Source organism: Amphiura filiformis, chromosome 18, assembly GCF_039555335.1.
Source record: "Amphiura filiformis chromosome 18, Afil_fr2py, whole genome shotgun sequence".
Taxonomy (NCBI): Eukaryota; Metazoa; Echinodermata; class Ophiuroidea; order Amphilepidida; family Amphiuridae; genus Amphiura; species Amphiura filiformis.
The window spans coordinates 39,755,464-39,767,970 of record NC_092645.1 but is presented as its reverse complement, the minus strand read 5'-3'; the positions used below and the strand labels follow the sequence as shown (position 1 = coordinate 39,767,970).

Sequence of the window (12,507 nt, the reverse complement as noted above, 5' to 3'; positions counted from 1 at the left end):
CCGTTTGAGGCGAGCGATCGCTCTCGCTCGCCACCGCTCGCCCAAACTCGATTTCTAGTGAGCGATTTTCCACTCGCCATGTATGCCTACACTAAATATTACTCACTGCAAATCTCCCAAAATCAACCATAGAATCAGCCATTTCAGCATTTAATCGATTCTGTGTCCCCCTCCAAGCGTAGAAAGTCAAAGATCTTAGCGCGCTTCGTGTGCATTTCAACATAAATACCATTTTAAGACCGAAGCTCTACTTGATTATACCCAAGTAAGTGATATTTGTGAAAATTCAGCCACTCGCCTAAAATCATAATAGCGAGTGATTAACCACTCGCCTTTAAAATCTAGACGGCAAGGCCTGTACACCATCGCCATTACCGGACTATTATAGAGTACCTACACAGTATGAATGCTGATACTGGATACTGCACAGAACCTGCCAGCAGTGGTACTGCGCTGGTACTACACTGGTACTCCCCTGGCGATGGTGTACCTGCATCAGGCAGCCCCAAATAGGAATCTTGTAGTGTAGTTTACTCTAATCAATAATGCTACGTATCACTTGATATGGTGGTGTAAATGGTACATGATGCGACACAGAACTTTAAATGGAACACAAAAATATAATTCGTCATCTTGATGTGCAACTTCTTCATATCATTTTATGTTATTCCACATTGCTGGACACATTGATGGGGGATGTGCCCCCATGCACCTATGATGCACCTATAATGCTACACCACAGGCACCCATTCTCTTTACACAAATGCATTATGATAATTTTTTTAAATTTCGGACTTAGTTAAATCGCTGATTCTGCCTTTAAGTAAATGTTACATGATTCAAGGAAATCTTTAAATGGAACACAAGTGTCTATCTTATTTCCTTAATGCTCTGCATGCTAGCCATAATTCAACATATAAAGTCCACAAGTTTTAAGATATTTTCTCAAAATATCAAGAGCTATCTCCAAAACCACTAAACCAATACTAGGCTTGTTTGTACTCATTTTAATGCATTTTTCATGCCGATTCCAAATATGGTCATGAAAATGTCCAATTCAAAATTTTTGAAAATTTGAAACTTGCTGTCTGCAGTCGACACCCATGTGGGGAGAGTTAATGTTCGACTTCCATACCTTTTAGTCTATTTGCCATTGATTTAGTTTCTTTTTTCAGTCCTTTGAAATTGCTATCTCTGGTATTAATTTAAAGTGCTCCTTGGTGTGGCGGATATATTACAAAAACTACAAGCAAAGACACACCACTTATAGATAACTGGGACATAGGTAACTCATACTAATCTAGCTAATGCAAACCCACTCCAGTGTTTTAATATTTTACAGATTCTCAATGACAAGTGCTTCAACACCATCAAGTTAGTTTTCATATCATGACAATTTTATGCATTGTGCTCTAATATCAGTTTAATGTTTACAGAACATATGCATGGAAAATTAATTTTTATCACAGATAGCTTTGCATGTGGCTTTATTTATGAAACACAGTTGACTTTAATAATATGAAGTCGTCTTTCCTGCTTGCACCTCTTTTTTTATACAAAACACTGCATATTTGCTTGTATTGGGCTGTTCCATTTAAAATCCACATTATCCCTGTGGAACATTTTGGAAATATCTGCCACAGGAGGAGTATGAATTTCAAATGGAATGAGCACATTAGGCAGCTTCATTTGAATTTCATACACCCTCTGAGAAAGATTCAACCTGAATCTTCTACCCCGGTCTTCTACAGAGGGAAAGTGAGTTTCAAATGGAGATGCTTGCTAATGTGTTATTTCCATTTGAAATTCATACTCCCTCTGTGGAAGATATTTCCAAAATCGTTCACAAAGGGAGTGTGGATTTTGAATGGAATAGCCAATTGGGACAATTACACTGCAAAACCTCCGGTGTTGAATATGCAACACCGAGCTGGTGCTGAAGCTTCTGGTGTTAATTTACGGTGTTAGATTGTTAGATTAACACCATGTGGTGTCAATACAAAATCTTAAATGTGCAATACATGGATATGGCAAGCCACATCATTCATAAATGCGAGTTTTGCCCGCTATACTGGTCGAGGAGCCCGCTATACTGGTCGAGGAGCCCGCTATACTGGTCGAGGAGCACGCTATACTGGTCGAGCAGCACGCTATACTGGTCGAGCAGCACGCTATACTGGTCGAGTTTTCACCACGCCCGAACGGCGAAGTTTCCTACGCCTTGAACGGCGAAGTTTCCTACGCTTGAACGGCGAAGTTTCCTACGCCTGAACGGCGAAGTTTCCAACGCCCGAGCAGCGGCGAAGTTTTCTGACGTCGATCTAAAATACTTATAGTTCACAAAAATACTACATGTAGGATTATAATAATGTTTAATAACAATTTTGGAAAACTTGTCTGCAATATTGTAACAACCCACTGTTTTTGGCGCCAAAGTTGGACTCCCTAGTTTACTGAAAATTGGTCGCTCTATACCGTACGTAAACGGAAAAATGATAGGCCCTAAGGGTGGCGCCGGGCACACGTATTATTTGTATTGCTACTTGAACAATGTTCAGAATGTTGTATGAACAGGGTTCATTCATAGGATTTCGGGCATGATCGTGATTTATACGAGTGTTTAAGCGATCATGCCCAAATCCTATGAATGAACCCCTAAATCAATGTTAGTTGCAAATTCAATCAGTCAGGTTATTTATTAATGTTATTTATTGAAGATCGGGTTAAGTGTCAACCGGTATGCTCTGAAATTTGTTCATTTTTCGTGCGCACTCTTTTGCCCTTGAAACACCCCCCCCCCCTCGGGTACTCACATGTATGCGGGGATGTGCCGCCCATGGTTTTAGTCTCAATGGGTTTTAGTCTCATATATTTTCCTACTTTGTTTCCCCGGATAGTACTGCAGCATTACAAGGAAAGCCGCATTCAAAGACCACAAACAATGTTTGGTTGTAGGCTACTTGTAGGGCCTACTCCACCGACCGATCCTAATGTGCAGGGCCTACCCATAATAGGCCTATATGTAGAGAGCACGGTGGCCTAGCGGAACGGGCACTGACTCATAATCGCAAGGTTGCGGGTTCGAGCCCCGTCGACGCCATCGTGTTGTGCCCTTGAGTAAGGCACTTTATCTCGATTACTCCTCTCCACCCAGGTGTTTATATGGGTACCGGCATTCTTAAATGCTGGAAAAGTATAACAGACTCGCTGTAGAGGAGGTGTAGCGATCCCCTATAGCAAGATTACATGGAGGAGTCTGGCCCAATCGCCAATGAAAGAGAGATGGGCACTCCGATCGCTGTTTATACAGGATCGACTCCTTTACCTTTACCTTTTTTTTTATGTATGCCTATTACGCCTATTTCTTTTAATCCAAAAATTAAAAGAGTCTATTTTTCTTTTCAAAAAAGAAAAATCCAGTTTTCCCAAAAATGTGTTTTCCTTCAATAATTCAAAGCACATTCCTGACAAGCACTTTTTATTGTGTAATAAACATTTAGACCACATCAGAGAGGATGCCCACAATTAAGAATTAAAAATAAAATAATGAAAAATCATAAAAAAGTGAAATGTATATGATGATATTATATGATGTTATATAGGCCTACACATGAAACCAAAATAAAGAAATACTTAAAGGGCCACATAAATAAAAATCACGAGCTATCTGGTCAAGAATGATAAGAGGAATACCGGTAACTAGAAAAGAGCGGCAACATTTTTATGTTAATTTATAGGCATAATACGAAAAAGAAAAGAAGAACCTTTAAATTAAAACACAGCACAATTTTCTTTTAATTTCATTTGTGATATTTCCAATTTATTTTCCATTTTTACACATTAAACAGAACTTCAGTCACATTTTCAAAGGGCAAAACCTGATATATAAATGTAGGGCCTGTCATTTTTCATAGAGCGACCAATTTTCAGTAAGCTAGTGAGTCCAACTTTGGAGCCAAAAACAGTGGGTTGTAAAACACGATATTGCCTTCATATTGCAAAATATTTTTAAACATTATTATAATACGTGTAGGCTATTATTATTATACTACGTGAATATTTTAGATCGACGTCAGAAAAACTTCGCCGTTCAAGCGTGGAAAACTTCGCCGTTCAAGCGTGGTGAAACTTCGCCGTTCAAGCGTAGTGAAACTTCGCCGTTCGGCGTGGTGAAACTTCGACCAGTATAGCGTGCTGCTCGACCAGTATAGCGTGCTGCTCGACCAGTATAGCGTGCTTGCTCGACCAGTATAGCGTGCTCCTCGACCAGTATAGCGTGCTCCTCGACCAGTATAGCGTGCTCCTCGACCAGTATAGCGTGCTCCTCGACCAGTATAGCGGGCTCCTCGACCAGTATAGCGGGCAAAACTCGCATTTATGAATGATGTGGCTTGCCATACATGGACTTTCTTGTAGATCTAAGTGATCTATTATTTGGGTGTAAACCACCAGAAGCAAAAGAAACAATTCACGCTCATTGATTAAGATGTTAACAATGATTGAAGATGATAATTTCAACACCCGTACCAGTGTCACTTCTACACCAAAGAGTGTGGACCTCTCAGAACACCGTTGCAGTGTTAAATATGTTCCATCAACACCCGGTGGTGTTAAATTTACACCACAGTGGTGTTGAATATAGAAAATTCAGGCAAAAGGATCAAATCAACACCCAGCGGTGTTGAATAGGAAATTAACACCGGAAAAAGGATAAAATTAACACCAGGATACAGTACCAAAATAACACTTCGTAGTGTCAAAATAACACTTGGCAGTGTTTCATTAACACCAAAAAGTGTGGACCTCTCAGAACACCACCCCAGTGTTAAAATCAACACCCTCTGTGTTACTTTTAACACCAACGTTTTTGCAGTGTACCCTACTGCAGCAGCTAATGGCCTGCCCTGACCAAGATGCTTCCCATCAAAAAAGTTTATAGTCAACAATCATGATTTATATGTTGTTTTGCTTTATTTACTTGTTACTTTTTTTTATTGTTTGGTTAATTGTTTATTTTGATTCAGACAAGAGCTCCATCACTGATGAAGAGATGTTTTTGTTGACTTTGTCATGTTCAAGGACTTACATCCACAGCGTTAGGCCATATAGGCCTAATGATCATACTGCACATATCAATACTTTACGTGGAACCCCATTTATAACTTTTACTTAATGTGCCGACGCAGCATTTACCTTGTCTTTTAAGTTCCAGACAATAGTTTTCCATGTTGTTAATACAAAATAAAAATTCCTTTAAAAAAGGAATGTGGCGCCAAATGTGAACTTGGACGTGATATGGTGAATTCCATGGTGTGTAGATTTGGTATTATAATGATTTTTCTAGGGAAGAGTAGAAGATGATCAAATGCAAGAGAAATGTGTTTGATTGGGGAAGGTCTTCTGACAATCCAAATATAAACTTAGTCCACCTCAAATGACCTGTAATTTGTGATTGACATTACTTAATTCACCTCGGATGACTTTGATCTGACATTCAACATTTTCGCGCTTACACCAATCATATCCAAATGCATAACAATTTAACTCTTACAACTTCCTGCCAACTCTCTAATTTAAAACTCTAAATTTCTGTCTGTTTGCCTTTTCTGTCTTATACCATTTAGTACACTACAGTTTGTTACAATTATTAAGATAAGCAAACATTGCTGGGTAGATAACAGGATTTAGTTATTTACTTAATCCAATCATGGAGGTAGTAGCTAGTCAATTTTGGTCTTCAGTGTTTTAAAATACAACAATGTAGAACATGTATAATTAATATGACGTGTTGATTGCATACAGTTTGCCGCCCAATTGTGCCACCATATTGCAACTTTGGCAATAACCGCTATATAGATTCTATGGTATAATTAGCAAACAAAAGCCATCAGTTTCAGAGGCCTCGTTAATTGATCTTATCACTATGGACCACAAGAGTCTCATCCCAATGGCACAGCCCAATAACCTCAATTACATAATCATAGTGCAAAATTTGACCTCAAGTTGCCGAGTATGAGTTTGTGTATCCAAATTTTCAAAGGATGAATGTACAAATGTATTAGGGTTTAAGAACTGTTCCCATGATAGATGAGCATGTTGTGGATCCTAGTGTATGGTCAAATATCCCCGTCTATCGGGTTCTAAGGCACACGGTAAACTGGTTGAACGCATACAAAGGTCAGGATTTATTTGGTGTTTTATAAATCCTAATTTTGTATTTTAAACAAAGAATATACGCTCACCATTTTATCCCGTGCATATCAGAAAACAATAATAAAATAAAATCCAAGCAAATTGTGGTTTTATTTCTGAGCTGGGCATGATTTTAGCAAAACAATTGTGAAGTCAATCTAGCAAGAGTGAAATTAGAAGCTTTTCACAAATTCATGCCTATATTGTGGCGCGCCTCCATAGAGGGCGCCACAAAAAACCATCTAAAATCACTTTCAGTAACTGTGTGGCTACTTTCAGTAATTGCGTATCGGCTACATGACGTAAATCTCTTTTAACCCCTTGGACACTACTGGTCATCTAACAGCATTTCTGATTGGTTGATAACTTCAAATGCTTATTTCAATTGCCAATTATGACTAGGCTTTAAACTTGCATTTGCAGATGATCTTATTAATACCCTCCTTGATTGATTCAAAATTAGACACAATATTCATCTTGGCCAATCGGCAGGCAGTTCTCATGAGGTTAATGGAACAGTTGGTGTGATTTCCTGATCAAGTTGCAAGTAATGTCTGGCTAGTCTGTCTCATCAGTTGTAGACAAACATGCATGCCATCCAGTAAGTTATTGGTCTATGTACCAATTAACCTATAGGCCTAGTTTCATGTTGTCTAGTCTAGAAAGAGACATGATAATACTATCAAGAACCTTAATGATCATACTCACAGATAATGAGCTGTATCTTTTTATCATTAAGAAACCATTAAATCTTTTAAAATGAAATTGGTTAATTTTGTTCAAACTTGATTTGTTTTGCATATTTGTAATGCAAATACATGTGTCCTAGCTTACATCTTAATGGATTCAGCCATATTCAATGTGTTTTCAGGACAACAGAGCAAGTTGGAATTATAGTCATATTATCCCTCATTGAACACCACAATCATGCAGCTAAGATAGTAAGTGAATGTTCTTTCATTTTACTTCATTAGACTTTAGTTTGGCTTAAAATTAGTGCCGCCAAGAGTCATTACGGGCCCTGGGGTAAAATGAACGTCAGTGCTCCCCTTTTTACGGCCCCTGAGGTTTCTTTTCTTTGCTTTTATGGGCCCATTAACCCTAACAGCCTAAGGGCTTTTTGGCGACGGGTAGGGAAAGAAGGAAGGAATAAAGAGAGAAAAGAAAGAAAGAAGTTGTTTGCTCTGGGTGGGATTCGAACCCGAGACCCCTCGCATGCCAAGCACACGGTCGGCAACACCATGCCACAGGTCTTGGGCTTCGCTGGCCAGCAAAACCGTGCCTATATATCACTTAGGGCGATTGCGTCATCACACCACGTGGGATGCATGCACGAACAGCGCACATATCAAGTAGTATTTTGTAGTACACGGTACGGTTAGGGTTACGGTATGTTTTCTTTATTTGAAAAGAACCTCCCAAGGTTTGAAGCAAAGTTTGAAGTATTCAGTGGTATAGCTAAAGGGAGGATGGGGCAGCTTCCCCTTGTGAGAAGTCCCCACATGCCACTGAGTGTTCATAAGATGAACTATTCTGTCGGTCCAACATCCGGGCTATACTTCTAGTCTTATGCCCAAGCTTCATGTGGCTCATACTTTGTTATGAACAACAGAAACCGGCTGTGAAGGAGGCTAAATATCAATGTTGATCACTTCAAATTCAACCGGAAGTGACATGGCACGGACAGACAGAATATTTGATTTCATTTATGATATCTTATTGGCTTACCTGGAGTCTATATTTGGACTATCATCTGTGAGTACTCTGATTATATAGAAAAAACATGACGTAAGCTTGATGATAAAGTTGAAAAGACGGATTCGTAAACCTATGGAAGAAACAAAAAACATACATGATATAAGGGGGATGCCATTTTCTTCAGGAGGGCTTGAAAATACTGGTAGTGACAGGTTTACTTGATTGCCAAGGTATGAACCTTTTATATGTCCATTTTCTTATATTCTTTTTTTTCCTCCTCACTTTTTGTGCCTTTATCTCAGTTCATTATTGCTCATTTTAGCCTGATTGGACCAGATCTGTCCCATATTTTTCTTCTTTCTTGTATCAATGTCAAATACCCTACCAAAATCCACCCCTAACCTTCCAAACCAATTCCATAGGGCTATTCCATTTAAAATCCACACTACCCCTGCGGAAGATTTAGCGGCAGTCTTCCACAGAGGGAGTATGAGTTTTAAATAGAATATTGACAATTGGGTAACTTCCATTTGAAATACTCACTCCAGTTGTGAAAGATATGGGTAGAGCCATAATATGTGGCAAATATGGGTTTCAAAAAGTTAATCTTGGCCAGTTACATTTGAAAAACATACTCCCTCTGTGGGAGATATTTCCAAAATCCTCCACAGGGCTAGTGTGGATTTTAAATGGAATAGCCCATTCCACCATGGCAGGAATATCCATACAGGTAACCAGAAAAGCAAAAATGTGCGGCCATTGATTACACAATGTAAGATAATACTACAGTGCAAACACTAGTAGTCTCGAAGGATGGGCCCGCTGGGATGAGGATTGTATCGCCACTTGACCTCCGCATCATCTGGTGCGGAACTGAGAGGGAATTCTGTCGTGAATAATACATCAGGGCTTGTCTTGCTGGTGTGATTCTTTCTTATCCACAGTTGATTTCCATTCACTTGTGTCATACTGGTTTTTCACCTGTGCTGTATGAGCATATATGCCTTTGCATCGATTTAATGTTTTCAATAAAGGCAAGGGTGCCATTAGCCTGTTTTTTTTTCTTTTGAAAGTATCACATTTACAACTATAGGAAAAGGAAGAACATGAAGACAAGGAGTGAAAAAGACAGGTGATGAGTGGCAGAAAGAGAGGAGATGAAAAGATATGGAATATGACGCACATTTTTGTTTTGTTTGGCATAAACAAATTATTTATAACCCACACAATTATGTTTTCTGTACTAGAAACACTTTACCTCATTTAATTTTTTAGAAATCCAGCAAATATATTTGTTAACCATGATATTGCTGTTAAGGGGGTACTACACCCTCAATAAATTTGTGACTATTTTTGCATTATTCTCAAAAACTAATAACACCCTGGTAACAAAAGTTATGTATATTAGGCCCTTCGCACTTGATTATTAGTTTCCTGTTTACCGCCCGCGTCCAAAATTGAAAATCTCAAAATAATTAATTATTTTATTTTTATTTCTAATTTTCTCCTTTAAAATAACATTCAACTACTTCTACTTGCCATTTTCTGACAATAATGATGAATGAACAAAGAGTACAACTCCACCTTCACTTAGGCCTAAATCAAATATTGTTGTGAAATAATTAAATGCCTGCTCTAGTCAAAACGAGTCAATAGTTGCTTGTAATAGTTCAAACTAAATAAAGAAAATAAAAGATAATTAATATTTAAAAGTCACCTCGTCCCTTTTTCAAAATCTGTAACAGGAAACTAATAATCAATTGCGAAGGGCCTTATAGGGGCAAGGAATCCAATTACTACACTGAAATTTCAGTGACCCAAGACAAGCGGTTCGATACTTGGGATAGAAAATGAGGTACCTCATTTCCTATCATATTTACTGAACCGCTTGTCTTGATTCACTGAAATTTCAGTGTAGTAATTGGATTCCTTGCCCCAATAATATACATAACTTTTGTTACCAGTGTGTTATTAATTTTTGAGAAAAATGCAAAAATAGTCACAAATTTACCACAGGGGTGTAGTACCCCTTAAAGCCTTGATAATTATACATAAATTGAACATTTAAGAGCAGAAAATTCACTCTTCATTTCAGGACTTTTCTGAACAAATGCTAAAAATTTTTTGGATAATATACTTTTTCAATACTGCAGATTCTCGTTGTACACAAAAATGAAAACACATACCATATTTCGTCAAATAGTCGCCCCCCCTCAAATAAACGCCCCCACCACTTTTTTCAACCATGATGTTACAAAAATGCCGATATTTCCATGCTATCTTTTGTAGTAAGCTTACCAAGTTGTCCACATGGTCGATAATAGCATCAATAATTGGCGAAAATCTGGATTGGAAACCCGGAAGTGAACCAGAAGTCAGTGTTTCTAGTTCATAGTTCGTCATTTTAGCGTGAGGTTTAAGTTTACCTAATGATTTTAACGGGAATTATCGTTCTAAAATTGACCTTGAATAAACGCCCCCCTTTGGGAAAATGTAACGCCCCCGGGGGCATTTATTTGAAGAAACTTACTTGATCTTTGATTCTTTATAAAATAGAGTTGTAATCTCTGCTTGAAGGACTGCTCATTGACAAAGAATTCCACACGCACTCTGAAAAAATATAAAACACAAAATATGGTTAATAACTTAATGCAGTAAGATATATAAACTGCAGGGGGCAGATGAGAACACTAAGGTTAGTCTCGTAACAAAGATATAAGAGTTGCAGCCATAATCTTTTCAATTGATTTTGTTTTTTTTTGTTTTTTTCAAACACGATTTGTGGGCGAAATGTTTACACCTCCCAACTTACACCTAATTGGATTCAGCCAAATTCATTATGCCTAAGGACAATTGATTAAGTTTGAATTAATGTCATTTTAAGACATTAATTCAAACTTGATCAATGTTTTATGATTAAAATAAGACATTAGATTAAGACATTAGATTCACCAGAACACCGTAGCTAAGTTGCCAAGATAGTAAATGGGTTTTCTTTCATTTTATCTCATTATTTTGGCTTAAAATAACCACAAAATCTTGACTAATTACATTTGAAAAACATACAACCCCTGTGTAAGATATTTCTAAAATTGTCCACAGGGGTAGTGTGGATTTTAGACGGAATAGCCCAATTCCAGGATTCTGGTAAATTAAACATCTCCGATTTGGACCGACTAAATTTATTGATTTTGTTTTATTTATCTAAAATTACAGAACCAAGAGTTTGGTTACTACTGGCTTGTTTTCCTTTCACATTGGGCTGTTCCATTTGAAATCCACACTACCCCTGTGGAAGATTCTGGAAATATCCTCTACAGAGGGAGTATGAATTCCAAGTGGAATTAACACATTAGGCAGCTCCATTTGATTTTCATACACCCTCTGAGTAAGATTCAACTTGAATCTTCCACAGAGGTAGAGTGAGTTTTAAATGGAGCTGCCTAATGTGCTCGTTCCATTTGAAATTCATACTCTTTCTGTGGAAGAGATTTCCAAAATATTTCACAGGGGTAGCTTGGATTTTAAATAGAATAGCCCATTATATTAGTGTACATATATTTGTGTATGTGTAATGTTTAAGGGGTGGGGTATGAGCGTTTGGACAGTATTTATTGTGGGACATTAGAGCACATCAGACATATCAAATTGCATTCTGAATCTGAAGAATGTCCTTCTGATATCAAATAATTTTGATTTTTTGAAATTCGCAATGTAATACACATTTTATGGCAAATGATTACAAATTGATATTTTGATATTTAACAGTACTTTCAAGTAAACTTTATAAATCTGATGATTTATACTTAAAGTGTATGTAGGTGGGATGAAAAGCCGACGATCAATTGAAAATTTTGACCTTTCGTATTGAAGATATGGATTTTTTTCCCAAAACACCAAAAAAAATTAGGTCTTTTGGGAAAAAAATCCATATCTTCAATATGAAAGGTCAAAATTTTCAATTGATCGTCATTTTTCCTCCCAGCTTTATACACTTTAAGAATATGTCATTAGATTTATAAAATTTACTTCGAGGATTGTTATATACGGTATCAAAAAATGTGACAAATATCAAATTTTAATAATTTGTCATAAAATTGGTATTATATCGTGAATTTCAAAAAATGAAAATTATTTGATATCAGAAAGATATTCTTCGTATTCAGAATGCAATTCAATATGTCTGATGTGGTCTCATGTCCCACAAAAAATACTGTCGAAATGCTCAAAAACGCTCATTCCAGATCCCTTAAGTTAGGCTAAATATTGTTTTTAAAATTTTTGTTCCCTAGGTTTTATGTTTTGTAAAGCGCCCAGAGGCTATTTGCGTTGGGCGCTATATTAAATCTCTCTTTATTATTACATCAAAGTACAATAAAATCATGTGAATATCAGAATTGTGTGAATTTCATACATCCACTACCGTGATTGATGCTTTAAATTCCAAACTAGAGAGGCTCCTTTACTCTGCAAGGCTTAGCAAATTCAGTCAACGTAATCGTTTCTTGTGCGAAACTAATTCATCATTATGTATGAGTATGTATACACAGCTGAGCTAGACTACCGGTCGCTCTTGAATACGTCACACACAGTAATCACGGTTTCCGCAATGTCCCA

General features: G+C 37.4%; 1 protein-coding gene across 1 annotated transcript in view; it reads right to left on the bottom strand.

Moving 5' to 3' along the window:
* Nucleotides 1-12,507, bottom strand: part of LOC140138675 (potassium channel subfamily T member 2-like) — a 477,469-nt gene that overhangs the window by 150,798 nt on the left and 314,164 nt on the right. The window contains exons 3-4 of the mRNA XM_072160421.1: nucleotides 10,421-10,500; nucleotides 7,921-8,020 (exon numbers count right to left, since the gene is read on the bottom strand). Of these exons, the coding sequence (XP_072016522.1) occupies nucleotides 7,921-8,020; nucleotides 10,421-10,500 (180 nt within the window). The remainder of the gene's footprint in view (nucleotides 1-7,920; nucleotides 8,021-10,420; nucleotides 10,501-12,507) is intronic.